Source organism: Protomyctophum bolini, assembly GCF_963924005.1.
Source record: "Protomyctophum bolini genome assembly, chromosome: 19".
Lineage (NCBI taxonomy): Eukaryota > Metazoa > Chordata > Actinopteri > Myctophiformes > Myctophidae > Protomyctophum > Protomyctophum bolini.
The window spans coordinates 2,940,368-2,968,078 of NC_137880.1; the positions used below are offsets into that span (position 1 = coordinate 2,940,368).

Here is a 27,711-nt window from a genome sequence, read left to right on the forward strand (position 1 = left end):
ATGACACGGAGTAAACACGCCGCCAGCACCCACAGTGCCCTTTGTCCTTTTTTATCATTCATTTTTTAAGAGCCTGCCCTGCAGGGACTACAGATGAAATTTAGCTTCGGCTAACTCTGGCCCATTTACATTGATGTGAAAACGAACATGTCGATTAATGAGCTTTGTCCCCGTCAAATAAATAAACAAATAAATAAATACACTACAGACCATGTCTCCAAAAGGTCTGAATCAAGGAAATGAAATGAGACATTCTATGTAGCTTAATCTGGCCCATGCCCTTTCCCTCAGTCATTTTAATGTGAGTTGCTTCTGTGTACCTGCATCCTCCTGAGTCACCACTAGAGGGACTTAATTATGAACCCTCCTATATCCAAATGGACCCTTACTAGTTATTCTGTATTTTCTGTATTTATGGTGTCTATGCGCATGTGCGTGTGTGTGTGTGTGTATATATATATATATATATTATACGTATATTTTGTATACTGTCACAATTCTGGCTCCTCAGGAGTAATGGGACTCACCTGTGTTTTGTGGGGGTGGCACATAGCGGGGGGGGGGGGGAGGGACTCAATCTGAAGGAAGTGATGAAATGTTTGCATCCGTATAGAGCACCGAAGTCCTGACGTAACTCGCTCATCCCGACGATTCCCCTGGTTCTAAAGTCCTGACGTAACTCGCTCATCCCGACCATTCCCCTGCAGGTTTGCGGAAGTAATTTCTCTATGGAGAATAACATGGGGTGATCTTAACATCGTCTACTATAAGCGTTGTGGTCCAAAAATAAACAAGCTGTCTCAGCGTTATTGTCAGGGAGGTGTCTCTGTATAGTTTGCAACAGTCAGTCACTCATATAATGATACAGTCTGCTTATAGCAAAAATATAACTAATTCAGCAGCAGTAACATTAGCGTTTTCTCTCAGTCAGTTGATTCTTCATATCCATATGAGTGAAGCGGCCGGGGTGACATGTTTATTTTTCAAACACAGTTGTTATATGAGGCGATCTAAAATCGCCTCAATGGGGATTTCAATGCAACTAAACAAATACATGAACCTGTGGACTGACGCCCTCTACTGAAAGTGACGTCAGACTTCGGTGCTCTATACTGACCTGACGAAGATCTGTGAAGATCGAAACGTTGTCGATTCAATAAAGTTATTCGTTTACCAAAAGGGCCCTATACCTCCTTCCAGGAAGGGCCTATAGTGGACAAGAGATCCAGTACAAGTCATTTTACACTTTGGTTGTGTGCTGGAAAATAGCCGATCTACAAGCTCACAACGCGTCACAGCGCAACGCCTTGTGAGCTTGTACATCGGCAATTTCCAAACAATCCCCTCAGTGGGAATCTCCTCACCCGTGTTCAATTCCCAGCCTCCGCCTCAGCCAATCGATTGCCATGGCAACGCCACACCTGGCAGTTGATTGGCCTACTTAAAGATGGAGTGCCACAATGTTTGTAAAAAAAGGGGTTCCCGCACAAAATGTGTTAATTTTATATATATATATATATATATATATATATATATATATATATATATAATCTCAATTTAGAGAAGAAATTAAGAAACCACATTTGCATTTTGAACAAAAAAGCTTAGATCCAAAAAAACAGGACATTTAAAACGAGCCACACTTTTATATCATTTCTTTTCCATAAACGCTTTAACAAACACAGCTTTTCCACCCAACAATATGCACCACAAATAATGACATAATAATAAAATAATAATAAACCGGCAATGTTTTTAAGATACAATTACAACTCATACCACCCAGACAGAAGGCCTCTGTCTTTTATAGGAGGGGGGGGGGGGATGATGGTAACCGCAAGGTTCCAGGTTCCAACCCAGAGTCAGTGTCGAAGTGTCCTTGAGCAAGACTCTGAACCCCCTAAGTGTCCTTGAGCAAGACTCTGAACCCCCTAAGTGTCCTTGAGCAAGACTCTGAACCCCCTAAGTGTCCTTGAGCAAGACTCTGAACCCCCTAAGTGCTGGCTGTCCTCCCAGCATGCTTCACACATTACAACTCACTGTACCACCCTCCCGATGAAAAGAACAAATGAAATGTGTGTGTAGAATATGCTATCAATGTATATCCTATTTCTACAAAATGTCTTTGAGATCGTGACAGTTTTGTAAAAACCCCCATGTTTATATTATGTTCAGTGGTTCTCACACATTTTCATGTCAAGGACCTCAAAAAGTATTTGAAAATGTATTTGGCCAACCGACCACCATCTGGAAATATACGTGTTGTTCCAGGTTGTATCAGACCTACGAGCTATGAGCTTGTAGATCTGCTATTTTTCCCAATAGCTAAAGTATAACAATGCTTAAAACACCAAAAAGGGGTTCCCGCCCAGAATGGGCTATAAAGTCACAATACCAACTTTGATGAGGCTTGTGTTGTTTAAAAAAAAAAAAAAGAGTTTAGTTTTTGTTTTCGATTTTCCTAAAAAGTTAATATTTTGGACATAGTTGGGTTTTCTGGCAGACAGCAGATATAAATAAAAAAAGTATATGTCAATGACGTTTAGAAGCTTTAGAAACACTTTCCTGGGGGTCTTTATGTGCTGTGTAATATGTGGTTTTAGATATTCTAGATCAGGGATACTCAAATAGATTTACCTGTGGGCCACATTACAAAAATGGCAAGGGGCCAGGGGCCAGTAGATAAAATTACGACATTAATGATACTTGATAACTTCTCTCTTTCAATTGCTTTATTTTCGCAAAATGTATCAAAGTACAATGTGCATGCACACAATATGTAAATAAATAAATGTGTTACATTTTCTTGCATAAACACAAAGAGCTGTTTCCATAACTGCACAAATTATTGCACATAACATGAGTAGCTGTTATAATAACATAATAACATAACATGAGTAGCTCTTTGCCTGCCTGCCTGCCTGTCTGTCTGTCTGTCCATGAGTAGTTATTTGTCTGTCTGTCAATGAGTAGCTGTCTTACTGTCTGCCTGTCTATGAGTAGCTGTCTGCCTGCCTGTCTATGAGTAGCTGTCTGTCTGCCTGCCTGCCTGTCCAATTGTCCATGAGTAGCTGTCTGTCTGCCTGTCTGAGTAGCTGTCTGCCTGCCTGCCTAATTGTCCATGAGTAGCTGTCTGTCTGCCTGTCTATGAGTAGCTGTCTGCCTGCCTGCCTAATTGTCCATGAGTAGCTGTCTGTCTGCCTGTCTATGAGTAGCTGTCTGCCTTCCTGCCTGTCCAATTGTCCATGAGTAGCTGTCTGTCTGTCTAAATACAATAAACACAATTTGCCTGAAAATAGATTACCCAGCTATGACCTTTTTCATGAAAAAAAATGAGTAGTGATATGGCTGACTGAGGAAAATAAAACAATCTACCTGAAAATAGATAGCTATAAGTGAAGAGCAATTTCCGCAATTACCATTTCCGCAATTTCCCAAATTTCCACAATTTCCGCAATTTCCATTTCCGCAATTTCCATTTCCGCGATTTCCGCAATTTCCGCAATTTCCGCAATTTCCGCAATTTCCATTTCCACCATTTCCGCGATTTCCGCAATTTCTGCAATTTCCATTTCCGCAATTTCCATTTCCACCATTTCCGCAATTTCCGCAATTACAATTTCCGCAATTTCCATTTCCGCAATTTCCGCAATTTTTGCAATTTCCATTTCCATTTCCAACTATTAATGGCAGCTGGGTTTCATCATTCAAATAAAATAGAATTCTGTCCGTTTAGCTATAAAATTATGTCAGGGAATAGGGATACACAGTATATGTCTTTTATTTGCATTGCATCTCCCCCCCTCCCCCCCCCAAAGCTTTTATTTTCGTTCGAGTAATAGTACAACTCTAATAGTATATTACTTATAATAATGTAATTAAAGATAACTTTTTTTTTTCTTCTTTTTTTTAGATTTTCATTGGTGGGCCAGTCATAATGGTCCCGCAGGCCTGATGTGGCCCGCGGGCCTGAGGTTGAGTATCACTGTCATATGCCATGTCATGTGTGGTCTTGCCCTATATGGAATGTATGGAATGTTGAAAGAGGCCAGTGTCCTCAGGAAATACATCCTACTCTGACCCTTCTTATGTGACTGTGACACAGACAAAAATAAATTCCTTTAAACATCGAATAGGTCCCTTAATAGCACTATACGTGCAAACAATGAAAATGCATGCATTAAAAACTGAAAATGCATGATTAAAGTTCAGTTTGCTGCTCTATGATCCTCACCAATCACTGCCTTCATATAGTAACATGAGAAAGTAAATCAAATCAGTTGTATTAATTGTATGGTTCTATCGGAGTCCATTCAACAGACAAAGAATAATACACACACTTCATCCTCTCAGTTATTAATGCTGCTTGCCACGCACGCACGCACGCACACACACACACACACACACACACACACACACACACACACACACACACACACAGTTTAACAATTTATTTATGTCCACACACTAGGGAAAGCATACAGGAACACAAATATTTTGGGTGCAGTAAAGGTTACATTCACAAACTCATGGATATGTCCCCATGATACAACACACACGCAGCACTCCTTGGGCACAAGCAGTGGCAGCTCCGCCATAGAGGGCAGCAGAAATCATGGCACACTTTGCCAGCTAGCCTTTCTGCCTCGTCTTTGGGCGGGCATCCCAAGGGCCGATTCATACTCCACTGTTTCGGTGCTGTAGTGCCGAATTTATTTCGGCTCGTCAGACATTTTCAGTAGCACCGAAGAGCCGACTTTAGGACGGTATACCCGCCCTCCCGAACCTCAAATGACGTCACATTGTAGGCTCTACAGCGCCGAACCGACTTTTATTGGGCTCTAAAATAGGAGTATGAATCGGCCCCAAGTTGTGGAAACCCTCTGACAACCAGTATGTGAGTATAGCCTATGTCCTACAGGCTGCATCACCATAGGAAACAAAGCCCTTAGTCTTGCACCGTGGCTTGGTGTTAAAGCGCTCATGTAGTTGTTCTCATGCATGTGCCTGGAAGTCCACCCATTGCTATTCCGGGGTTAGTCCGACAGCGGACGGACATATACCGCTGGAAGGCCGCCGGGTCTATATTGCCTCTCTTCCCAGTAAGCTGTTCATGGGAGGGGCCGTCAGGTATAGCGTTGACTGTTGGTAGATTCCACGGGTGAATATAGTGCCTTCTTGCATGCAAGTTATACAGCATTAGGAGCGATAACAGGCAAACGTTGATCAAAACAACAATTTGTCTACATTCCCTAATCGTGTGTAGACTTCTTGTAAATTAAGTAATGCAGCTGTTTAACAATAATGCAACTCTTGCAGAGTATAAAATTAAACTAAACATTTGGTTACCAACTTTTCATAATAACTGGGGACCACCTGGAACCCCCCTCAAGGACCTCTGGTGGCCCCCGGACCGCTGGTTGAGAAGCACACATACCGCATTAGACGAGAGAGCAGCCAATGAAAGACGGGCACAAACAAACGGGTCATCAGATATTATTTTATTCGTCCGCTTAATGTCTCTAACAATAATTCAATAATTACAAACAGAAATAAAAACCTTTTTTTTTTTTGTATTTCTTTTTCCAATTCAACCATAAAAGTCCGGGTGCATTTGGGTAAGGGGTAGGTAGGGGGTAGTTGAGGCGGGTCGGGGTATTTGAGGGGTGTGTGTGTGTGTGTGTGTGTTTTTTGGGGTGGAGGTGGGGGTAGTAAGGGTATTTTGGTGGATGTGGGGGGTATTCGGGTGGGCGTGGTTGGGTGAATTTGAGTGGGGATGGGGAAAGTTGTGTGTGTGTGTGGGGGTATTTGAGTGGGGGTATGTGTCTGTGTGTGTGTGGGGGGGGGTTCGTTGGGCATTTGGGTGGGGGTACGTGTGTGTGGGGCAGTTGAGTATTTGGGTGGGGGTAGGTGTGTGTGGGGGGCAGTTGAGTATTTGGGTGGGGGTACGTGTGTGTGTGTGTGTGTGTGTGTGTGGGGGCAGTTGAGTATTTGGGTGGGGGTACGTGTGTGTGTGTGTGTGGGGGGGCAGTTGAGTATTTGGGTGGGGGTACGTGCGTGTGTGTGTGAGTGGGGGGGTTGGGTATTTGGGTGGGGGTGTGTGTGGGTAGTTCACTTAGGTGGATGAAGGCTATACACAGGAAAAAAACAGGGAAATATAACCGGCGACATAAAATCAAAAGGATTATTATTAATAATATTTTTTTTTGTTCCTTCTTAAATCTGGAATATAAACGATGTGCAACTTTCTTTCTTTAATACAGTGTTTTTATTTATTTATTTATTACGAACTCCAACAGGTGTCTGTTGGTCGGTCTGTCTAGAAGCCTCATTCATCAACATGGCACAGAAACTCGTCTAAATCCTGTCCTAATAGTATCCTATCCTATATGTACAATGTTGAGTACATTCTTGGCGTTTGTCCAAAGGTGAGCTCGCGCACGCATAGACACACACACGCACGCACAGACACACACACACACACACACACTCTCACAGACGCACGCAAAGTTAGTACAATAGAGCGTCACATTACCACCCCCCCTTTCATGGCCCCCGGAAGATAATTTCCCGTAATGTTTTTCCCATAGACGTTTCAAAAAGTATTTATTTAAAGACCTTTAAGTTTAAAGACTCGGACGAAGCCAACTCGGCTCCTGACAAATCATGACAACAAATATCTTTTTTGGGGGGGCCAAACAAATAATTAGAAAGAAGAACAACAAAAATCAGACCCGCCTGAAGTGAGTGGTGCTGTACTGGTATATAGTACTGTAATGTACAGTACAAGCCCTCCTCCCTGGCCTGTGTGTGTCTGTGTTAGGCTGTGCAACAGTGACACTTGGTGGTGAACAAACGCTATTTTCATGCTCGGACACAGCCAGGGACACAGGTACAGACCCAGGGGACACAGCCACACACATAGCTGTCTATAGGAGTGGTTGCCACTCAAAAAAGGCAGGGTACAACCAATTTTTTTTCCCTTTTGAGTTTTTCTTCTAATTATTTGTTCGGCCCAAAATGTTGTTTATTGTCATGATTTGTCACCGTCCGAGTTGTCTGAGGCTTTAAATATATACTTTCTGAAACGTCTATAGGGAAAGTTAATGGGACATTCTCCTCCGGGCGGTGAAAGGGAGAGGCACTGCGACACTCTATACACCACTGATTCTCAAAGTATAGGGGTCCATCGTCATCTTTAGCGTCATTTAACATTTCCTTTTTTCTTGTGTTATAAATCCAGCGCCTTTTATTTTATTTAAGTGTCAGCCTAACTAAATACCGATTGATTTAATCAACAATTGTTTCTTTTGATACAAAATGTTTGCTAACCACTTTAATCTATATTTTTAGTATATGTTGGCTATTACTTTTTTTCTCTCGCAGATATACAAGTGCACGGCGTGTGTCACATCATGCTAGCCTCGTATAGCCATTCTTCATCTGCCTTTGCAATGCATATCGCCCCAGGCAGATTAAGTCCGGCCCCTCTCAATGCATATCGCCCCAGGCAGATTAAGTCCGGCCCCTCTCAATGCATATCGCCCCAGGCAGATTAAGTCCGGCCCCTCTCAATGCATATCGCCCCAGGCAGATTAAGTCCGGCCCCTCTCAATGCATATCGCCCCAGGCAGATTAAGTCCACGTGACGAGCCAACCAGATTCGTCTGGAACCAGGCTATAACCAACCAGGGCCCAGTATGCAAATATGGGGCGGGATATTGCAGGAAAAAAAAAACAAATACTGAGAGAAGCCTTCTAAACCTATATGTCAGTGGTTCTCAAACTATTTCATGTCAAGGACCCCAACAATTATATGTATTTGGCTGCCGACCACCATCTGAAAATAAAATATGTTGTTCCTGGGACCGCCCGGAAGCAAAGATTTCAGCTTTTTTTTTTTTAAAGTTCGCTCTGAATAATGGTCAAAGATCTACAAGCTCGTAGTGCGGCCGCGAGCTTGTAGATCTCCTATTTTTCAATAGCTAAAGTATAACATAATGCTTACAACACCAAAAGGGGTTCCCGTCCTGAATGGGTTAAGTAAGGCAAATTATGCGTAAAGCATTGTCAGCCAAAATACATGTGGGGGTCCTCGATGTGAAAAACTGAAAATGCTTGAGAAAAACCACTGTTTTAAGATCCTGCCGGTCTGGTGGTGGGTACCACCTACTGGTGGAGAAGTGGAATTGCGTGACGTATAGGTCCTACACAGCATAAGTAAATAACAGTACAGCATTGTGGGTTATTTTCATGCCTTACTATGCAAATCATTTTGTTCGCCTCAACGTTTAAAACGGGGGGGGGGGGGGGGAATGTCTCACTCAAACTTCGTTTTTAAATTACCGTAGCCAACATTTGAAGACTCACTGTCTGCTTTTTAAAAATGTCTGTATAATCGTTGCAAAGAAAAAAAAAAAAAAAACATGATTTGCATTGATTTATTTTATACACACACACACACACACTTGACATTCACCCAATGACCATCCTCATCGCCGTGAGATTGAAGATGAACTGTTATGGACTACTAATGTCTGGACTAAAGTTCATCTCAGCCAATGGTGTGGTCTGTGCTGAACCCGAATAAGGTGTTACCGACGATACTAATTAAGGCTCTGTTCCATTTATTGTGCAGTCACGTGTTCCACTTAGCACTAGTATTTTAATGTTAAGGACCCCCATAACTCTGAGAGTGTACAAATGGAACCAAATGGACCTGTGATGGTTCCATTTGTACACTCTCTGAGTCACACAACCGTACGGGGAGACTCATTTGGAGACTTTTTGAGACCCCCTCGAGTGTTTCCAGAGAGCCAACATGCAACAATAGAGGGTATGCGCATGCTTAAAGTGAATGGCCCATCGAGAGGCGCATATACCCTCTATTGCAGCACCATGACTCCGTTGGACCAGAAATGGAACAGGGCCTTCATTACTATCATCGGTGACACCTGTGGAGGAAGTAGCAAAAGGGGGCCCGAGTTCTTTCCAAAATGGCGTGTGTGCATAGAGCCACTAGAACGGACAGCGTTAGAATGAGCAAACAAAAAAGGAGAAAAAAAAGGAAAATGTATCCGACACAGATACTAAAGGTTGTTTAATCCCACTTATGGGGTAAAACAGCCATTTCTGTGGGCAGACGGGAGCATAATAGTCTCACTCATGATTCAAAGAACCGTGAAGAATGGTTTGAGTTTGTACACAATGTTGATGAATGAGGGCCCTGCTTTTAGCACAAAGACAGAAGATGGCGCACGTGTGCATGTGTGTGTGTGTGTGTGTATGTGTGTGGCGTGCGTCTGTCTTTAGAGCGATATTGTGTCCCTGAAAAAAAAAAAAACAACAAATCTTTAAAAGGTAAAAAGCGAAACATTTTTTTTTCCTTCGGGTTAAAACAGGAGGGAGAAAAAAAACTTAATCGGCATTGCATCACGAGGCCCCGATTTTATACTGTTACACGTCCAAGACGACGGCACGGCTCGTCGAAAAGTAATACGTTTTTTGAAAGCGACCGATCTTCGAGACCACCGCGCAGGACGCCGTCCGTCGTGCGATGATGAGCGGAGAGAGAGAGAAAAAGAAAGAAGGAAAGAAAAGCTAAATCAGACGTCGTTCCGGTTCTGTACAACAACACAAACACCTTTTATCAAACCTCGTGGGAAAAAAAGAAGGAGAGAAAGAAAGAAAGAAAGTGAGATTTCATCATTTCTTATTTTAAATTAAAAGTTTTCAGACCCCGACGTTATACCATCTGATTTCTGTCCTGCGATTGGCTAGAAGTGTGTGTGTGAGTGTGTGTGCGCGCGTGCGTGTGTGTGCGTGCGTGACGTGTGTGTGTGTGTGTGTGCGCATTAGTCCAGGCTGTCCAGTGTGGTTTGGCTGCGATGTGGAGATGTCGGGGATGGAGGGGAGCTGAGATTACTGCTGTTAGAGTCAGGCTGCATGGGAGAGAGACACAGAGAGAGAGAGAGAGAGAGAGAGAGAGAGAGAGAGAGAGAGAGAGAGATTTCATTTCATTGTAATACATTTGTTTTAGAAAAAGAACAAACATATTGGACATTTCTATGGGTGTGTACTGTATTTTCGAATGTATTTTGTTCATGTTTTAATGCGTTCCCATCCCCCTTGAAAATGAGATGCAGTAGTTTTTTGTTTGCCTGGCAACGGAGGTAAAAGGGCGCCCGAAGAGAGACCGCCCGCTTTTAACCCATTCTGACCTGAGATCAGATTCTGAAAATGTCTTCTACGTCCTGACAGTTTTCCATTCTGACCTGAGATCAGATTCTGAAAATGTCTTCTACGTCCTGACAGTTTTCCATTCTGACCTGAGATCAGATTCTAAAAAATGTCTTCTACATCCTGACAGTTTTCCATTCTGACCTGAGATCAGATTCTGAAAATGTCTTCTACGTCCTGACAGTTTTCCATTCTGACCTGAGATCAGATTCTGAAAATGTCTTCTACGTCCTGACAGTTTTCCATTCTGACCTGAGATCAGATTCTGAAAATGTCTTCTACGTCCTGACAGTTTTCCATTCTGACCTGAGATCAGATTCTAAAAATGTCTTCTATGTAAGTCGCTCTTCGATTTTTCAAAAATAGCAGACCTATGAGTTTGTAGATCTGCTATTTTTCAATAGCTAAAGCATAGCATAATGTTAACACCAAAAGGGGTTAAGTGGTTTCTTCATGACGTACCTCTTTATCAAAGTCCTGGTCCAGGTCTGACGCGTTCCTGGATGAGCCTGCTGCTCCAAAGTCTGGCACGCGCACACACACACGCACACACACACACACACACACACACACACACACACACACACACACACACACACACACACACACACACACACACACACACACACACACACACACACACACACACACACACACACACACACACACACACACACACACACACACACACACACACACACACACACACACACACACACACACACACACACGGAAAAAAGCACATTGAAATCTCAAGACTGAAAATGTAATGACGTTTTAGGGTCCGACGAGGCTGAAGGAAATCGGGAGACATTTCTGAAGACCAATTCATTCATGTTTCCCGGAGATGCTTCTTAACCCACACACACACACACACACACACGTGTGTCAGTGTTGATTCCGTCGACTAATACTATGACGAAAAGATTTTCGTCGACTACCATTTTTCACTGACGGATATTAAATTCCATCGTTCCATTGTTCCATGTTTAAAATAAATTTTAAACAACTGTAGATTTAGTCGACTAAAGTCCCATGATGTTTAGTCGACTAAAACTATAGACACACTATAAAATATTCCGGGTGACTAAAGACTGTGACTGAGACTAAATTAAAACTACTTAAGAGACTATGACTAAAACAAACAAAAAAATTGCTGTCAAAATCCACACCGGCGTGCGTGTGTGTGTGCGTGTGTGTGTATGTGTGCGTGTGTGTGTGTGTGTGTGTGTGCATGTGTGTGTGTGAGTGCGTGTGTGCGTGTGCGTGTGTGTGTGTGTACCTGAGGCCGTTCTAGTGATGTGCGTTCTGCTTCTCTGTTGGCGGGAGATGCTGGACAGGGGGCGGGGCTTCTCTTTCGCCGCCGAGTCATCCTGAGAGGCCGATGCACTCTGAACGCACGCACGCGCACACACACACACAAGTGTGCGCGGAAACACACACGCACGCATCCATCCACGACGATTGGACACACACGTGCACGCGCACGCACACACACACACACACACACACACACACACACACACACACACACACACCAACACACACACACCAACACACACACACAGTTAAAACCTGCCCCACAGACCTTCCGGTGAAGACAGGTGAGTGGTGATTGGACGACGGGGGGGGGGGGGGGACAGGAAGTTAATCGGCCACACAGGAAGTGAGGTGGTGAAGCCAAAAAGATTTCAGGAAGAGAAGTGGCGGAGAGAGAGAGAGAGAGAGAGAGAGAGAGAGAGAGAGAGAGAGAGAGAGAGAGGCGGGGTGAATGACGACGACGACGGAAATAAAACAAAAACAACATCAAATAAACAGGAGAAAAAAAAGACGACAAGTCGGAAGAAAGAAATAATATAAGGGTGGGAGGGGGAGGGGGGGACGGGGGGGGGACAGGAGAGAGTGAAAGAGGGATGAACGCGATGGAGAGATGAGAAGGAAGAGAAGGAAGCCACGCGTCCCAATGCTCTCATTTCCACGTCCCGCCCCCACCTGGGTGTGGTCATTGCGACGACCACGGACAGTATATGGTCTAAAAAGTGTGAAAATCTACATTTCAGTAGGTCTTTAACCCATTCTGACCTGAGATCAGATTCATACGAGGTTTCCAGTGGACACACACTGGTCTGATGAACCCATTCTGACCTGAGATCAGATTCTAAAAAATGTCAGTCGTTCTTCGATTTTTCAAAAATAGCAGACCTACAAGCTCGTAGCGCGCCACTCGGTGGCGCGCTATGAGCTTGTAGATCTGCTATTTTTCAATAGCTAAAGCATAACATGGTGCTAACACCAAAACGGGTGCCCGGTCAGAATGGGTTAAAGTTGCTTTGATGTTCATTTTTGGTTTCATTTTTACACTCTCAAGAGTTAAAGATCTATATAAGGGTGCTTTCCGAATGAAATATAACTGATCTTTCAGGAATGCAAAAAAAATGTGTGGTTGGTGGTGGCCCATTTCGCCATATTACGGGCCTTGCAAACTGTGGGAGCGATAAAACGCGCCTATAGTTCATTTTCAATGAGACCTGCAATTTTTGCTGACGATGTTTGAACGGTTAAACCTAGCCTTATTTAAACCTCGGTAAAACTATGTCTAAAAACCTAACCCCCAATTCCTAATCTTAACCCCATTAAACCGATTCCTAACCCTGAACTTCTTTCTAAACCTTATTGTCAGTAAAAAGATAAATAAATAAAGAATACATGAACCGAGTGGCACCGAGCAGTCGAGGGCCAGATGGATTAGGGGGCGACGGTACGGTTGTAGCAGATCTACAAGCTCGTAGCGCGCCACCGAGTGGCGCGCCACGAGCTTGTAGGTCTGCTATTTTTTTGAAAAATCGAAGAACCACTGACATGGAAACATGGCTTTTTCAGAAAACTGTCTGGCTACTATTTGGTGACATATCCACGAGTATGTGAGTGGACGACCCGAGGAGAGGACATTAAGAGTATTGGGATGTGGCGAGTGGACGACCCGAGGAGAGGACATTAAGAGTATTGGGATGTGGCGAGTGGACGACCCGAGGAGAGGACATTAAGAGTATTGGGATGTGGCGAGTGGACGACCCGAGGAGAGGACATTAAGAGTATTGGGATGTGGCGAGTGGACGACCCGAGGAGAGGACATTAAGAGTATTGGGATGTGGCGAGTGGACGACCCGAGGAGAGGACATTAAGAGTATTGGGATGTGGCGAGTGGACGACCCGAGGAGAGGACATTAAGAGTATTGGGATGTGGCGAGTGGACGACCCGAGCAGAGGACATTAAGAGTATTGGGATGTGGCGAGTGGACGACCCGAGGAGAGGACATTAAGAGTATTGGGATGTGGCGAGTGGACGACCCGAGCAGAGGACATTAAGAGTATTGGGATGTGGCGAGTGGACGACCCGAGGAGAGGACATTAAGAGTATTGGGATGTGGCGAGTGGACGACCCGAGGAGAGGACATTAAGAGTATTGGGACGTGGCTCCAGAGAGACAGCGGGAGGGAGAGTGCGGAATCTCCTTCGGGTTTGAGTAAATGGTCACGCCACCCTCGTGACTTTCCCTACTTGCGGGACGCTCGGGGGCGGGAGGGGACGGGACGAGGATTTACTATACTGTCCTTATTGGGTCGCGAAGGCGATTCCGCACTCGCGGGAGAGAGAGAGAGAGAGAGGGAGAGAGAGTCAGAGAGAGGGAGAGAGAGAGAGAGAGAGGAGAGGCCTACCCTGCCCAGAGAGGAAGAGGAGGGAGAGGAGGAGCAGGAGGAGGAGTCCGTCTGGAGGAAGACCCCGGCGGACAGAGGAGTCATGTGATACACATGTTCAAAGTTGGAGGGAGGGGAGATGAGGGGGGGGCGGGGGGAGGAAGTGACATCACTGGAGGTGGACTGGAAGGAGAGGAAGGAGGAGGAGGAGGAGAAGGAGGAGAGAGGAGGCTTCGTTTATTCTCCGTCGCGCGGTGGGCGGGTGTTTGTCGCTGGACAAAAAATAAAATGAATTAAAAAAAAAACTACGGACCTCTCTCCAAAACCAAACGGATGAGACTAGTTGCTAAACCTCCAGCTCCAGAACTTGCCAAAAGCCTCTGGTCTTTAAGATACGTTTCTGTCAAACTACTTCTCTTCAATAGAAAGTGTTATATGTGTATATATAAAATGTATATAACGACGCAATGTGGCATAGCTCTATTTACACAATTCTGTACCTCCTCCAACTGTATATACTTTATGTTTACACAATGCTGTATACCTCCTCCAACTGTACATACTTTATGTTTACACAATGCTGTATACCTCCTCCAACTGTATATACTTTCCCCACTTTCAACAGCTATTGCATTTTGAGTGACACTTGCTTTGGCAATGCAACACATCAACACCTTGTATTCAGTGTTTACCACTAGATGGTGCTGTTGGCTAACATAATGAGTCACAGTTTGCCTCTCTCCCACTAGAGATCCAGTGAAGTGACTTGACAAATGCACTTAGTTACTTTCCAACACTGCCTACAAGCCAACAACGCCTTGTGTGCTCGTAGAGTAGAGTGGAGAACCTTTGCTCTCTGGACTGGTAGCGAAACTACACAAGCCTCAACAAGTGGTAATTAAACTGTATTGTTCCCAGGTGTAACAACTCATTCGGACAGTCTGCCTTCTCAGTAAAGGACATGAATCAAAAAGACAAAAGGCCACGGTGAGTGGCGCGAGGAAAATAGAGATACACGCTGTGTATATATACTGTATATACAGTATGCCGTAATATAAATGAGCCGGACTAAATTTGCAAACAACGGCCCATGGGCGTTTATACGGACGAGGGCGGTTACTTGGACGAGGCGGTTATTACGCAAAATGGTGTCAGAACTCAGAACCTGGGCTGTTATTAGGTGGCTATTTGTTTTGTGTTACGGTATCGGTAAGTGTTACGTTATCTTTTTGAAAAGTCTCCAGTGGACAGGTGGTGAAAACACCCTGTAAGGCAACGCATCTAACAAATTGTGCAACGTGATTTGTGATGTCCATATCAAATAAATAAACATAATAAAAATGTGATTGTGATGTCCATATCAAATAAACATAAATAATAATAATAATAATAATAATAACAATGTGACGTCCATATGAAATAAATAAACATAAACGGAGCGATTCCTCTTTTCTCTTCTTGTTTTGACCAGCGACACGCCGCCGTGCTACGAAGTATAAATTAGGCAGAGAGAGTCTAAAAGAAAATTCATCAGGAATTTTCAAAGAAAATAAAAAGAGAGATTCTGAGAGTCAGTCGTGCAACGTAAATCTCTACTAGGCTCCTAATGGAGAGAGTGATGGGTGGAGGAGAGAGGAATACAGGATAGAGTCTATTTCCCTCTTGTCAGAGATTAGGGTGAAAACTCATGGCGTCATGCTGAGAAACACAAGAGTAGAGAGCAGATTATTTTTTTTAACAATAGTACCACATGCACATACACATTAGTACAGCACAACAGGGCATTTAGGATGTGTACCACAATGCAACACAGTCGACTAGAAAAGGCTACAGCTGAAGACATTTAAACCCATTTAGGCCTGACGTCGAGAAAAAAAAAAGAAAAAGAAAACGTTCGCTCTGAAAGAATACATATATTCTAAGCTTGTAGATCTGCTATTTTTTCAATAGCTAAAGTATAACATAATGCTTAGTTAAAACACCAAAAGGGGTTCCCCAACGGAATATACGATAGTAGACAAAAACAAAGAATATTTACACTACTTCAATAACATTTGTTTTCCAATTCCTTAGATTGTTCTTGTATTTCTTCTCCTGTTTAAAGGTAAGTTATATATCTTTGTTATATTTGTTATATATTGTGACCGTAATCATTGCTATAGTGTGTGTTCAGTAACAGTGTCAAATAGCTCTATATTGTGACAGTAATCATTGCTATAGACTATAGAGTGTGTGTTCAGTAACAGTGTTAAAAAGCTCTATATTGTGACAGTAACCATTGCTAGAGTGTGTGTTCAGTAACAGTGTCAAATAGCTCTATATCGTGACAGTAATCATTGCTATAGTGTGTGTTCAGTAACAGTGTTAAAAAGCTCTATATTGTGACAGTAATCATTGCTAGAGTGTGTGTTCAGTAACAGTGTCAAATAGCTCTATATTGTGACAGTAATCATTGATATAGAGTGTGTTCAGTAACAGTGCCAAATAGCTCTATATCGTGACAGTAATCATTGCTATAGAGTTTAATGTTTTAAGAATATATAATTTGCCCTACCCAAACAGACTGCAGTAGAATGCATTGAAAATGGATCAAACCCCACGGTAGAATGTCTTGAAATTAGATCAAAGTGAACGTATTGAAACAGATCAAAGTGCAGTATGGGACATTATTAAATTGGAGTATGGCGAACGGTACCAGAGGCAGGTCCATCAGAACCTGCATGCCGTCTCCTGGTCCCATGTGAGCGACGTGGTTGAAGTTGGTCGGGTGGGAGATCATCTTGGACCGCAACTCTGGGTCCCTCAGCATCTCTCTGCACACACACAAGATTTTTATTTATTTATTTTTTGCAACTTAATCGCTAAAATTGCAAACCTCGTCAATAATCCCCACATATAGCCTACAACGGCTTCCGTGAACCGACTTCACTGCAGTAGCCTTTTCATGAATGACATCTGCTGTTGAGAAAGTAGGAGTAGTAGTTGTGAATTAGCAAACTGGACATTAAGTACTGAATGTATCCTTTATCCTCGTGCTGTGCTTCTGTTTTCAGGCAAAGTATTTGTACGTCCCTACGTTGTCCTTCAAGTTCCACAGACGGCCCTCAGCCCCTCCCACCCCTCACTGGGGAGAAATCGGGTAGGAAAAACGGGGACGCATCCCAGGCTACACTCCCGACATTGAACTAACTCAACCTTGAACTAACTCAACGTTGAACTAACTGAACTAACTCAACGTTGAACTAACTCAACATTGAACTAACTCAACGTTGAACTAACTGAACTAACTCAACGTTGAACTAACTCAACATTGAACTAACTCAACGTTGAACTAACTGAACTAACTCAACGTTGAACTAACTCACCCTTGAACTAACTCAACGTTGAACTAACTGAACTAACTCAACGTTGAACTAACTCAACATTGAACTAACTCAACATTGAACTAACTCAACATTGACCTAACTCATTTGGACCAAAAGCTACATTATAAACAGGAAGTCTGTGCAACACAAACAGGAAGTATATATATATATATATATATATATATATATATATCATAGACTGTAAAAAATATGGACAAAGTGTTCCCCGGGTCTAACGTGAACGTAAAATGAAGCCTGTCAGTCCTTGCAATGGAAGTCGCCATCTTTCTAGATCCGTTTGGGCCCAGCTGGCCCATTGGCTGGCCCAGACAACGAGGCGGGACTTCCCCCCTTCTCCTTCGTTGGTTTTTATTTTGACTCGAGTGGGTGGGGGATCCCGTTCATAGACTGTAACGGTAGCCACGCCCCTCAGAACATGTGCGACTTTATGGTCATTTTTTTAATAAATGGGGCCATAATTTTCCAAAAATAATATTATGACATTAGAAATGAGACTTTAAACTAGTGACTGGAAGCAGAAAGTATTCATGACCATGTTTATTAAGGTAATACAGTCTAGGTGAAGTTGGGTCCAAATACATGGACTTCTATGGGGCTATGGTTTTTTTGAGCCCAATGACAGACAGCGCCACAAACTTTCATTTCCTTAGTGGCTTCACAAAAAATCTGTCTGACTGCCCCCCTGGTATATATATATATATATACCTCCGCTGCTGGAGTCTCTCCTCCTCTGGAACCTTGAACAGGAACTTCCTCTTGCTGCGCGTTCGAACCATCAACTTCCTGCTGTGTTCCGACACCTCTGGAATAGACAGCTCCCCCTCTGGTGGGGAGGAGAGAACAGCACAGCGAGAGAGAGATAGAGTGAGAGAGAGAAAGAGAGAGTGAGAGAGAGAAAGTGAGAGTGAGAGAGAGGTTTCAGCTTAAGACCCAAATTAGACGTTTGCCCGGGACCCAAACTAGAGAAAATAGCACATCTACAAGCTCACAAAGTGACGCTTTGTGCCGCATTGTGAGCTTGTGGATCGGCTATTTTCACTACTTCTTACCCTATTCAGAACGGGAACCCCTTTTGGAGTTTTAAGCATTATGTTATACTTAATAGTTGTTGAAAAATAGCAGATCTACAAGCTCATAGCGCAGTACCGAGTGGCACGCTACAAGCTTGTAGATCTGCTATTTTTGAAAAATCGTGAAAATGTGGTGGATATCTTTGAATATATATTCTTTCAGAGCAAACATTTTTCATTCAAATCTTTGCTTCTCGGACACACACACACACACACACACACACACACACACACACACACACACACACACACACACACACACACACATTTTCGGATGGGGGACGGCAGCAAAATACATATAATTCTGGGGGTCCTTGACATGAAATAGTTTGAGAACCTCTGACATAGAAACATAGGGTTTTTCAGAAAACCGTCAGGATTTAGAAGACGGGTAGATTCATTGGTACTCCTGAGGAGGACAGAGTCTGTCTAGTGTGTGATTTAAAAGAAATTGAAAATTAAATTCATCTTTTGTTTTACTGCCCATTATATGAAGAATTAAGACATGTATTATTTTGTAAAATGACAACCATCTGTGCTGACTTTTTCTGGTTGGAGGACTATGAAAAACTGGAATTTTGTTTTAGGAAAGGTACTTTTGCTTTGGCAGACTTTTTATGCAGGGCGTGGGAAATAAGGCAGAATGTTTTGTTTGTGTAAAAAAAAAAAAAAGAAAAAAGAAAAGGGAATATCAACAAAACATATCTGTTTATTGTACACAATGCAATATTGAATGTAATGATATGGTGTGTCCTGTAAGTCCATGTGGGCTGGGCGCCTTTGGTGCATGACACAAAAATAAAGAAAATCTATCTATCTATCTAAGACATTTTGTAGAATCGTCCTCAGGTCTAAATTTGTTTTCATGTTTTTAACCCATTCTGGACGGGAACCCCCTTTTGGTGTTTTAACTAAGCATGATTACGCTATGCTTTAGCTATTGAAAAATAGCAGATCTACAAGCTCATAGCGCGCCACCGAGTGGCACGCTGCGAGCTTGTAGGTCTGCTATTTTTGAAAAATCCTGAAAATGTGGTGGACATCTTTGAATACATGTCCTTTCAGAGCGAATATATAAAGGGCCTTGATATGAGAGGGCTTGGAAAACCACTGAAGCTTAGAATACTCCATTTTCCGAAAATGTTCCAAAGAAACAGCCGATTCTGTGTCCAAGCGGATGTTCCTGAAGAGCACGCGAGGTTGTGAGGTGTTTGTGTTTGTTTACCTGAGGACTCGTTGCTGAAGTAGATGAGTCTGGGTTGTTCTGATCCCAACAGGTTCAATGTCCCCTCCACGTTCAGAGGTCTGATCTACACGACCGACAGACAGACAGACAGACAGACATTAAAGTCCATAGACTTGTCCGGCAAGCGATTTACGCCATAGCAGTGCTCTAAACAAACATTAAAGTCCATGGACTTGGCTGGCTGGCAAACGATTCATGTCATAAGGGGCCCTAAACAAACCCCATAGACACGTCATCTTCAAAAGCCCCTCAAAAATAAATGTAAAAAAAAAAACGTATTCATTTCACATCCCTGGGGGATCGACTGAGACTTTTTCTCCAGAAAACTGTCATGATCTAGAAGGCATTTATAGAATTGTCCTCAGGTCTAATTCTGGACGAGAACAGTTTTGGTGTTTTAACTAAGCATTATGTTATACTTTAGCTAATGAAAAATAGCAGATCAACAAGCTCATAGCGCGCCACCGAGTGGCGCGCTACGAGCTTGTAGGTCTGCTATTATTTTTTTTTATCGTAAAAATGCGGCAACACATCGTTGAATATATATTCTTTCAGAGCGAATGAGAGTTTTTTTATTTCGACGTCAGGCCTAAATGGTGTTAGCATTATGTATATGAGCTTGTAGGTCTGCTATTCTTTGAAACATCTAAGAACGACTGACATAGAAACATAGCTTTTTCAGAAAACTGTCAGGATGTAGAAGACATTTTTAGAATCTGATCTCAGGTCAGAATGGGTTTAAAGATGTGAGGAGGAGGAGGAGGAGGAGGAGGAGGAGGAGGAGGAGGAGGAGGAGGAGGAGGAGAAGGAGAAGAAGAAGAAGAAGAAGAAGGTATAGAAAAAGGATTGCCGGTTGAATGTACCTTCCTGAGACACACGGTCTGGACCCAGGCTGTGGTGTGGATGTCAAACACATCCACACCGTACTCACTGTACACAGTCAGGTAGGACGAGGTGGAACCTACACACACAAACACACACACACACACACACACACACACACACACACACACACACACACACACACACACACACACACACACACACACACACACACACACACACACACACACACACATATTTAACAATGTTACACCCAATAATTAGTAAATTATTGGGTGTGTGATAAGGCTGTCCCCAAACATTCAAGGTTCGAATGTTCGCTCGTTAGGGTTGGCACTCGAATGTTGTTTTTGTCGGCTAAAACTAAGACGGAAAATGTTCGTCGACAACCTTTTTTTTTACTGACGAAAACCAAATGGAAACTAAATGAAAACGAAGCCGTTATGACTAAAACTACGCTAAACAAACGCGTTGACAACTTCGTCAGCAGATAGAAACTAGACTACAATGTTAGGAAGGGACTATAGTGGACAAGAGATCCAGTATGAGTCATTTTACACTTGGTTGCGTGCTGAAAATAGTAAAAATTATACAAGTAGATAAAATGAGCCATTACGAATTTACGACGGCATCAAGGCCCGCCAAAAAAAACACATTTTAGTCGACCAAATCAACTGTAGATTTAGTCGACTAAAACTAGACCAACACTAACACGTGACTAAAACAACACTGACGTCACACACACACACACACACGCTCACACACACACGCGTTACGTACAGCAGGCCACGGGCGTGGCGGGCCACATCAGCTCCTGCGTGCGCGAGCGGCGCCCGTGCGGGTCCACGTAGACGCCCAGCTGGGCGAAGCAGAGCAGCAGCTCCTCCGTGCCCACCTCGGCCGCGTGCAGCGCGTCCAGGGGCTGCTGGGAGAGGAAGGCCAGCGACGGGTCGCCGGGACTCACCAGGCTGACCGGGGACGACTCGCCCTGCGCGGGGGGGGGGGGGGGGGGGGGGGAGAGGAGGCGTCACAACACACAAATCAATGACATTTTCTCGTAAACCCCATTATGACCCGAGGCCCGGTTCTAAAGAAATAAAATGGCGTCTAAATCCTTAAAAAGTTATCTGAAAAAAACCGCAAATGTTTCTATTATGTCAGTGGTTTTTTTAACCCATTCTGACCCGAGATCAGATTCTAAAAAAAATGTCTTCTACATCCTGACGGTTTTCTGAAAAAGCTATGTTTCCACGTCAGTCGTTCTTCGATTTGTCAAAAATAGCAGAACTATACAAGCTCGTAGCGCGCCACTCGGTGGCGCGCTATGAGCTTGTAGATCTGCTATTTTTCCATAGCTAAAGCATATACGTAATGCGAACACCAAAATGGGCGCCCCGCCCAGAATGGGTTAAACTATTTCATGTCAAGGACCCACACCGACGAGCCATCTGAATATATGTTGTTCCAGGACCTTGATGCCGTCGTAATGACAAAAGAAATACAGCTTGCAGATCTGCTATTTATCAGCACGCAACCAAGTGTAAAATGACTCATAGTGGACCTCTTGTCCACTATAGTCCCTTCCTAACATTGTAGTCTAGTTTACATTTGTTTGACGAAATTGTCAGTGCATTTCGTCTTACTCATCGTCATCATATAGCTTACAGTTTCCATTGAGTTTTCCCTCAGTGAAAAGAAATGTAGTCGACAAACATCTCGTCGTCATATAGTATAGTTTTAGTCGACGAAAACAACACTGTGGGGTCTCGACCAAGAAATCAAATCAAATCAAATCAAATCAAATCAAATCAAATCAAATCAAATCAAATCAAATCAAATCAAATCAAATCAAATCACCAGTGTTCAGTGATTTTTCGCCCTTACCTGCAGGGCCAGCAGGGCAAAGCCAGAGGGGTATCCCACACAGAGACGGTCCCGGACCATGCCCAGCCACTGAGCGATGCCCGGAGCCTGCACCTCCCACAGCTTACGGTAGTGGGGTTTGGACCGCGTGATCTCGTAGCACTGCACCTGGAGACACACACACACACGCAAAAAGGAAAGGAAAGGTACTATGTTTACTAGGCAATAGGCATGTAACGATCGGTATATGTCGTGATATATCGATATTATATCCCGACGATATGTATCGATTTATTAAAAATAAAATTAGATTTTCAAAAAAACAAAAAAACATATATATATATATATTTTTTTTTAGGGGGGGCTAGTGTGTGATAATAAATGTCAGCTGTAATCATATTCCATCATATTCACATGATTTTGGAGAGAAATGAGACAGTAGAGGCCTGGAGAGGGGAGCTGTATATGTGTCTGTGCCCAGGTGATGGTCGTTATTGATGCTCATTAATACATCAAGGAAGGCAATTATCTTTGCAATGTAGTTAAATAAAAAATGTGAAAAAAGCTTTGGGGGGAAGATAAATCATTAAAAAAAAAAAAGTCATTTGTCTGTGTTGAAAATATCGTGAAAAATCGTATCGTGAACCTCATATCGTGATACGTATCGTATCGTGAGTTGAGTGTGTCGTTACATGCCTAATGTTTACCCAGGGTAACTGGACTAAGCTCAAGAACTTGTTTACAGCCAGGCCCTGCTCATAGAACATTTCATGGTAGAGGGTTCAATGCCTTGTCCAAGGGCACTTCAGCGGTGGTAATCTTTAACGTGCCCAGTCGGGGGATACGAACTATAGCGACCTTCCGATATCAAGACCGCTCCGCAAACCGTTCGGCCACCGCTGCCCACCCACACACGCACACACACACAGACGCACACACAGCGAAAGGCTCCGTGATTATCAAAAATACTAGACCATGTGCCCGTCTAATATGGACCCTTTATTGAGAAACGGATATCCCCTTTGAGATGTATCGTCTCGTCTGGCACCACCGGGCCTACTTGGGAACGAGCCCCACAATGATGTGTATCATTTGGCCATCTGAAAATATGTTTTGTTCCAGGGGAGGAACCACAGAAGCAAAGATAGGAGTTAAAAACGTTGGTTGTGAAAAGAATATATATATATATATATATATATATATATATATATATTCAGAGATTTGCGCCACGCAGATGTATACAAGCTCGTAGTGCGTTAGCACTCGGTGCTAAAGTGACCCGTCGTAGTTATTATTACCCGTCTCTTGACGGCGGCCATAGCAGACAGCTGGGTCTAGACTAGGGCATTCACCTCTAGTCATTTTTACAAGTTGACTAGTTTACTAGTCGACTAGTTGTTTAATTATCATGTAATAATATTATATTATGTAAAGAAAAGAAAAAAAAAAAAAAAGGGTACATTGGTGATTATAAAGTACAATCTACCTGATCTTGAGGCCTACAAAAAAAGAAAAGAATCAACTAGTCAACTAGTACCAACAAGGTCGACTGGTGGATTTACTAGTCGACTAGTTGAATAGTCGACCAGTTGCTTAATGCCCTAATAGTCTAAACTGACCCGTGGCGTATTAAGTATTTTTTATACCTGTCTCTTGACGGCGGCCAGCAGACAGCTGGGCCCTCCGGGCCTCAGCTGGCCCGTGGCCATGGCCTGGCAGCCCTTGGTGTCCGTCAGCTTGGTGTCGTAGGTCTCCGCCCCCTCCAGCACGCCCCACGGGTGGAGGTGGACGTGGCGGCTCCGCCCGCACAGCAGCACCACCAGGCGCTCGCGCGGCAGCAGGTCTATCTGGAAGACCTTCTTGCAGTCGGCGGCGCGCACGATCACTGCGATGCGCGCACACACACACACACACACACACACACACACACACACACACACACACACACACACACACACACACACACACACACACACACACACCTCAGTATCAGTAAAGCTGCTAGAAGAAGTGTCTCTCTCTGTGTGTGTGTGTGTGTGTGTGTGTGTGTGTGTGTGTGTGTGTGTGTGTGTGTGTGTGTGTGCGTGCACTCACCATCTCTGGTGACCTCTACGACAAACAGCCCCTCTTCTGTCCCGAGAGCGATACGCTCCCGATCTGAGAGAGAGAGAGAGAGAGAGAGGATTTTGAGTCAATGAAATATAATTATTAATGAATATAGATAAATTAGTGACATCTATAGGCCTATTATAGCTTTTAAAATGCACAAAATCCCGACCAACACGACAAGTTTTTCTCCCCACACATCTTCACCAATGAATTTCCAAAACCTTGCCAGAATATTTACAACAATTTCCAGGCCTATAATATTGAACAATCCAATGAGTCTCTCTTACTCCTACGTTCAATGCCCGCAATGGCAGTGTGTAGCAACAATAAAGCATAGATTAGATTCTACAGGTGGTTCTCAACCTTTTTGGCCCCGGGGACCCCCGGAACTGCTTTGGCCATGTCTCACGACCCCCTATAGTCGTAGTTGTGCCCTTTGATAATGTATTTTTATAAATGTGGACTCAAATAAAGAAATCGAAGAAAAAAAAATGTTGTATGCTATTTTCGTGTGTGAAAAGTAATAAAGAAACTTTGATAAAAAAAAAAATATATATATATATAATAATAATAATAATAAATAAAAATAAATAAAAATAAATAAATAAAAAAATAAAAATAAAAATAAATATATAAAAAAATAAAATAAAAAATAATAATATAAAAAAATATATCAAAATCGGAATGTGCGTGTGCGCGTGCCCCACTCACCCAGTACGGCGGCGGACAGCGTGCTCTTGATGGCGGGCAGCGTGCAGTCGTAGGCCTCGTGCATGCGGTGCACGGCGGGGGCCTTGAGGCGGTTCTTGGTGAGGATGTTCTGCAGGCCCTCCAGGATGCCCACCCACTTCCGCTTCTCCGCCTCGCTCTCCGCCAGCAGCAGCAGGGAGACCACGCGCACCGGGGAGCTGAGCAGCAGAGACGTCACCTGTATGGGGGAAAGGACGGAGTGCATACTTAGTTTAGACAGTTTAGACAGCAGCAGCAGGGAGACCACGCGCACCGGGGAGCTGAGCAGCAGAGACGTCACCTATATGGGGGAAAGGAAAGGGGGTGCAGTACTTAGTTTAGACAGTTTAGACAGCAGCAGCAGGGAGACCACGTGCACCGGGGAGCTGAGCAGCAGAGACGTCACCTGTATGGGGGGGATTGGGAAAGGACACGACGGGAAACCAGTGTTGTTTTTGGCAGCAAATTTTGATTTTAGTCATAGTCTTTTGAATAGTTTTCATTTAGTTTTAGTCACATTTTAGTCACCTGGAATGTGTGTTCCAGAGACCTCCACAAAAAGCAAAGATTTTAGTTTAAAACGTTCTGAAAAAATATATATTCCAAATTTGCGCCACATTTTCACGATTTTTCAAAAATAATAAATAATAAAAGCGTCGAGCTTGTAGATCTGCTATTTTTCAATAACTATAAAGTACCGGTATAACATAATGCTTTAAAACACCAAAAGGGGGTTCCCGCCCCAAAAATGGGTTAAAAAAAAACCAATTAAGACTTGAGAGCAGATTCTACACATGTCTTCTAAAATCATGACAGTTATCTGAGAAAAACCCTGTGTTTCTATGCGAGTGGTTCTCAGACTGTCTCATGTCAAGGTACCCCCCCATGTACGTGTCAAAGTTGAAAGGTCACATACCCTGAAGATGCAGGGCACGTCCTTGCGGGTGGCGTGGATGACGTCAGAGGCCAGGACGGAACTGACGGAGAACTCCTCGTCTCTGCGAAAAGGCAAAAAAGACAACCACGACATCAGCACGCACAAGACGGTGACGGTTCAAACCAAATCGATTTAACCCCATTCTGACCTGAGATCAGATTCATACGAGGTTTCCACTGGACACACACACTAGGTCTGATGAACCCATTCTGACCTGAGATCAGATTCTAAAAAAATGTCAGTTGATTTTTTCAAAAATAGCAGACCTACAAAGCTCCCGTTCAGAATGGGTTAATAACACTATACAAACTATCTAATTAACCCCATTTAGGTCTGACGTCGAAATTAAAACATCATGGCAATTTTCTGAAAAACCTCATGTTCTATATCAATATTATTATGCCCCAAATATATATGTAATCGGCCGCCGACCCCCCATCGGAATGAACTGAGTGGTGCAACCCCCCCCCCCTACTAATAGTCATATACTGGTGCTCATTAACGTCACACACGTATGTACGTACAGTCGTACACTGCTGGTTTTGAGTGGTTGTACCACTCAAAAAATGACTAGAAGTGAATGCCCTAACACCCTAACACCCTGGCGCACGTGCCTGCACGCACGCCACGCACGCACGCACACACACGCAGTACCTGAGGTCTAGGACCTGGCTGGCGACCACTCCGGGCTGGGTGGACTTCCCCTCTGGAACCTCGTACAGGAAGAGCTTACAGTCACACACCACGGCGTACGCTCGCTGCCAGCCCTTCTTCACCCCCGTGGGTTTGGGAATCTGACAGCGGGTGGGAAGGAGGAGAGAGAAAACACAGTGTCAATCAATACCACCGCAGTGTAGAAGTCCGGGATTTTAAAGGGATTGTGACGTTAAAAAAGAAAAGAAAAAAAATATATATATATTTTTTGTTTTTCTGAGCTCAATTGCAGGATTAAGCATTTAAATAAAATTTTTAAACAAATAAAAATTCTTGTTTCTCTGAGCTCAATTGCAGGAAGGAGGAGGAAAAAAAGTACTTGAGTAGAAAAAGTTATCAATCAATACTACAGCAATGTAGAAGTCCGGAAAGGACATTTTAAAGGGATTGTGACATTACAAATTTAAAAAAAAATCTTAATATTTTATTTTTGTTTTTCTGAGCTCAATTGCAGGAAGGAGGATGGAAAAAAAAGTACATTTAGACCTGGGAACAATTCTACAAATGCCTTCTATATCCTGACAGTTTTCTGAAAAACCTTCAACCTTCTACTATGTATACATAGTAGAAGGTTGAAGGTTTTTCAGAAAACATGAAATATTTTGAAAACCACTGACATATATATATGTCAGTGGTTTTCAAAATATTTCATGGCAAGGACCCCCAGAATTATATGTAATTGGCCGCCGAAATGTGAGTGCTTTTGGAGAGAAATAAGACTTTCAGTAGCAGAGCACTGCAGAGGGGAGCCAAATTAGGTCTACCTACATCTATCCTAAGACGCCATCAAATAAAGTGAAACTCGAGCTATAGGTTCTAAACAAGAAAACAGCCGCTGCACACATTTTACATGACATGGAGTCAACACAAGAACGCTATA

General features: G+C 43.3%; 1 protein-coding gene and 1 long non-coding RNA gene across 3 annotated transcripts in view; one reads left to right on the forward strand and one right to left on the reverse strand.

Moving 5' to 3' along the window:
- Nucleotides 1–5,492: 5,492 nt before the first annotated feature.
- On the forward strand, nucleotides 5,493–8,978 carry LOC308333961. Its single transcript, XR_013965843.1, has 3 exons — nucleotides 5,493–5,846; nucleotides 5,889–8,697; nucleotides 8,855–8,978. It is a non-coding gene; the product is annotated as an uncharacterized lncRNA (long non-coding RNA).
- The window catches only part of cdc42bpb (CDC42 binding protein kinase beta (DMPK-like)), an 80,281-nt gene continuing 59,952 nt past the window's right edge, over nucleotides 7,383–27,711 (reverse strand). For both annotated transcript variants that reach the window (XM_080790499.1, XM_080790500.1), the window contains 14 exons: nucleotides 26,772–26,911; nucleotides 26,097–26,178; nucleotides 25,163–25,379; nucleotides 24,437–24,499; nucleotides 23,989–24,227; nucleotides 22,364–22,510; nucleotides 21,260–21,467; nucleotides 20,500–20,597; nucleotides 19,616–19,700; nucleotides 18,026–18,143; nucleotides 16,630–16,747; nucleotides 11,522–11,630; nucleotides 10,702–10,763; nucleotides 7,383–9,941 (listed from right to left, as the gene is read on the reverse strand). In XM_080790499.1, coding sequence (XP_080646625.1) covers nucleotides 9,855–9,941; nucleotides 10,702–10,763; nucleotides 11,522–11,630; nucleotides 16,630–16,747; nucleotides 18,026–18,143; nucleotides 19,616–19,700; nucleotides 20,500–20,597; nucleotides 21,260–21,467; nucleotides 22,364–22,510; nucleotides 23,989–24,227; nucleotides 24,437–24,499; nucleotides 25,163–25,379; nucleotides 26,097–26,178; nucleotides 26,772–26,911 — 1,773 coding nt within the window. In that variant the 3' untranslated portion in view covers nucleotides 7,383–9,854. The remainder of the gene's footprint in view (nucleotides 9,942–10,701; nucleotides 10,764–11,521; nucleotides 11,631–16,629; nucleotides 16,748–18,025; nucleotides 18,144–19,615; nucleotides 19,701–20,499; nucleotides 20,598–21,259; nucleotides 21,468–22,363; nucleotides 22,511–23,988; nucleotides 24,228–24,436; nucleotides 24,500–25,162; nucleotides 25,380–26,096; nucleotides 26,179–26,771; nucleotides 26,912–27,711) is intronic.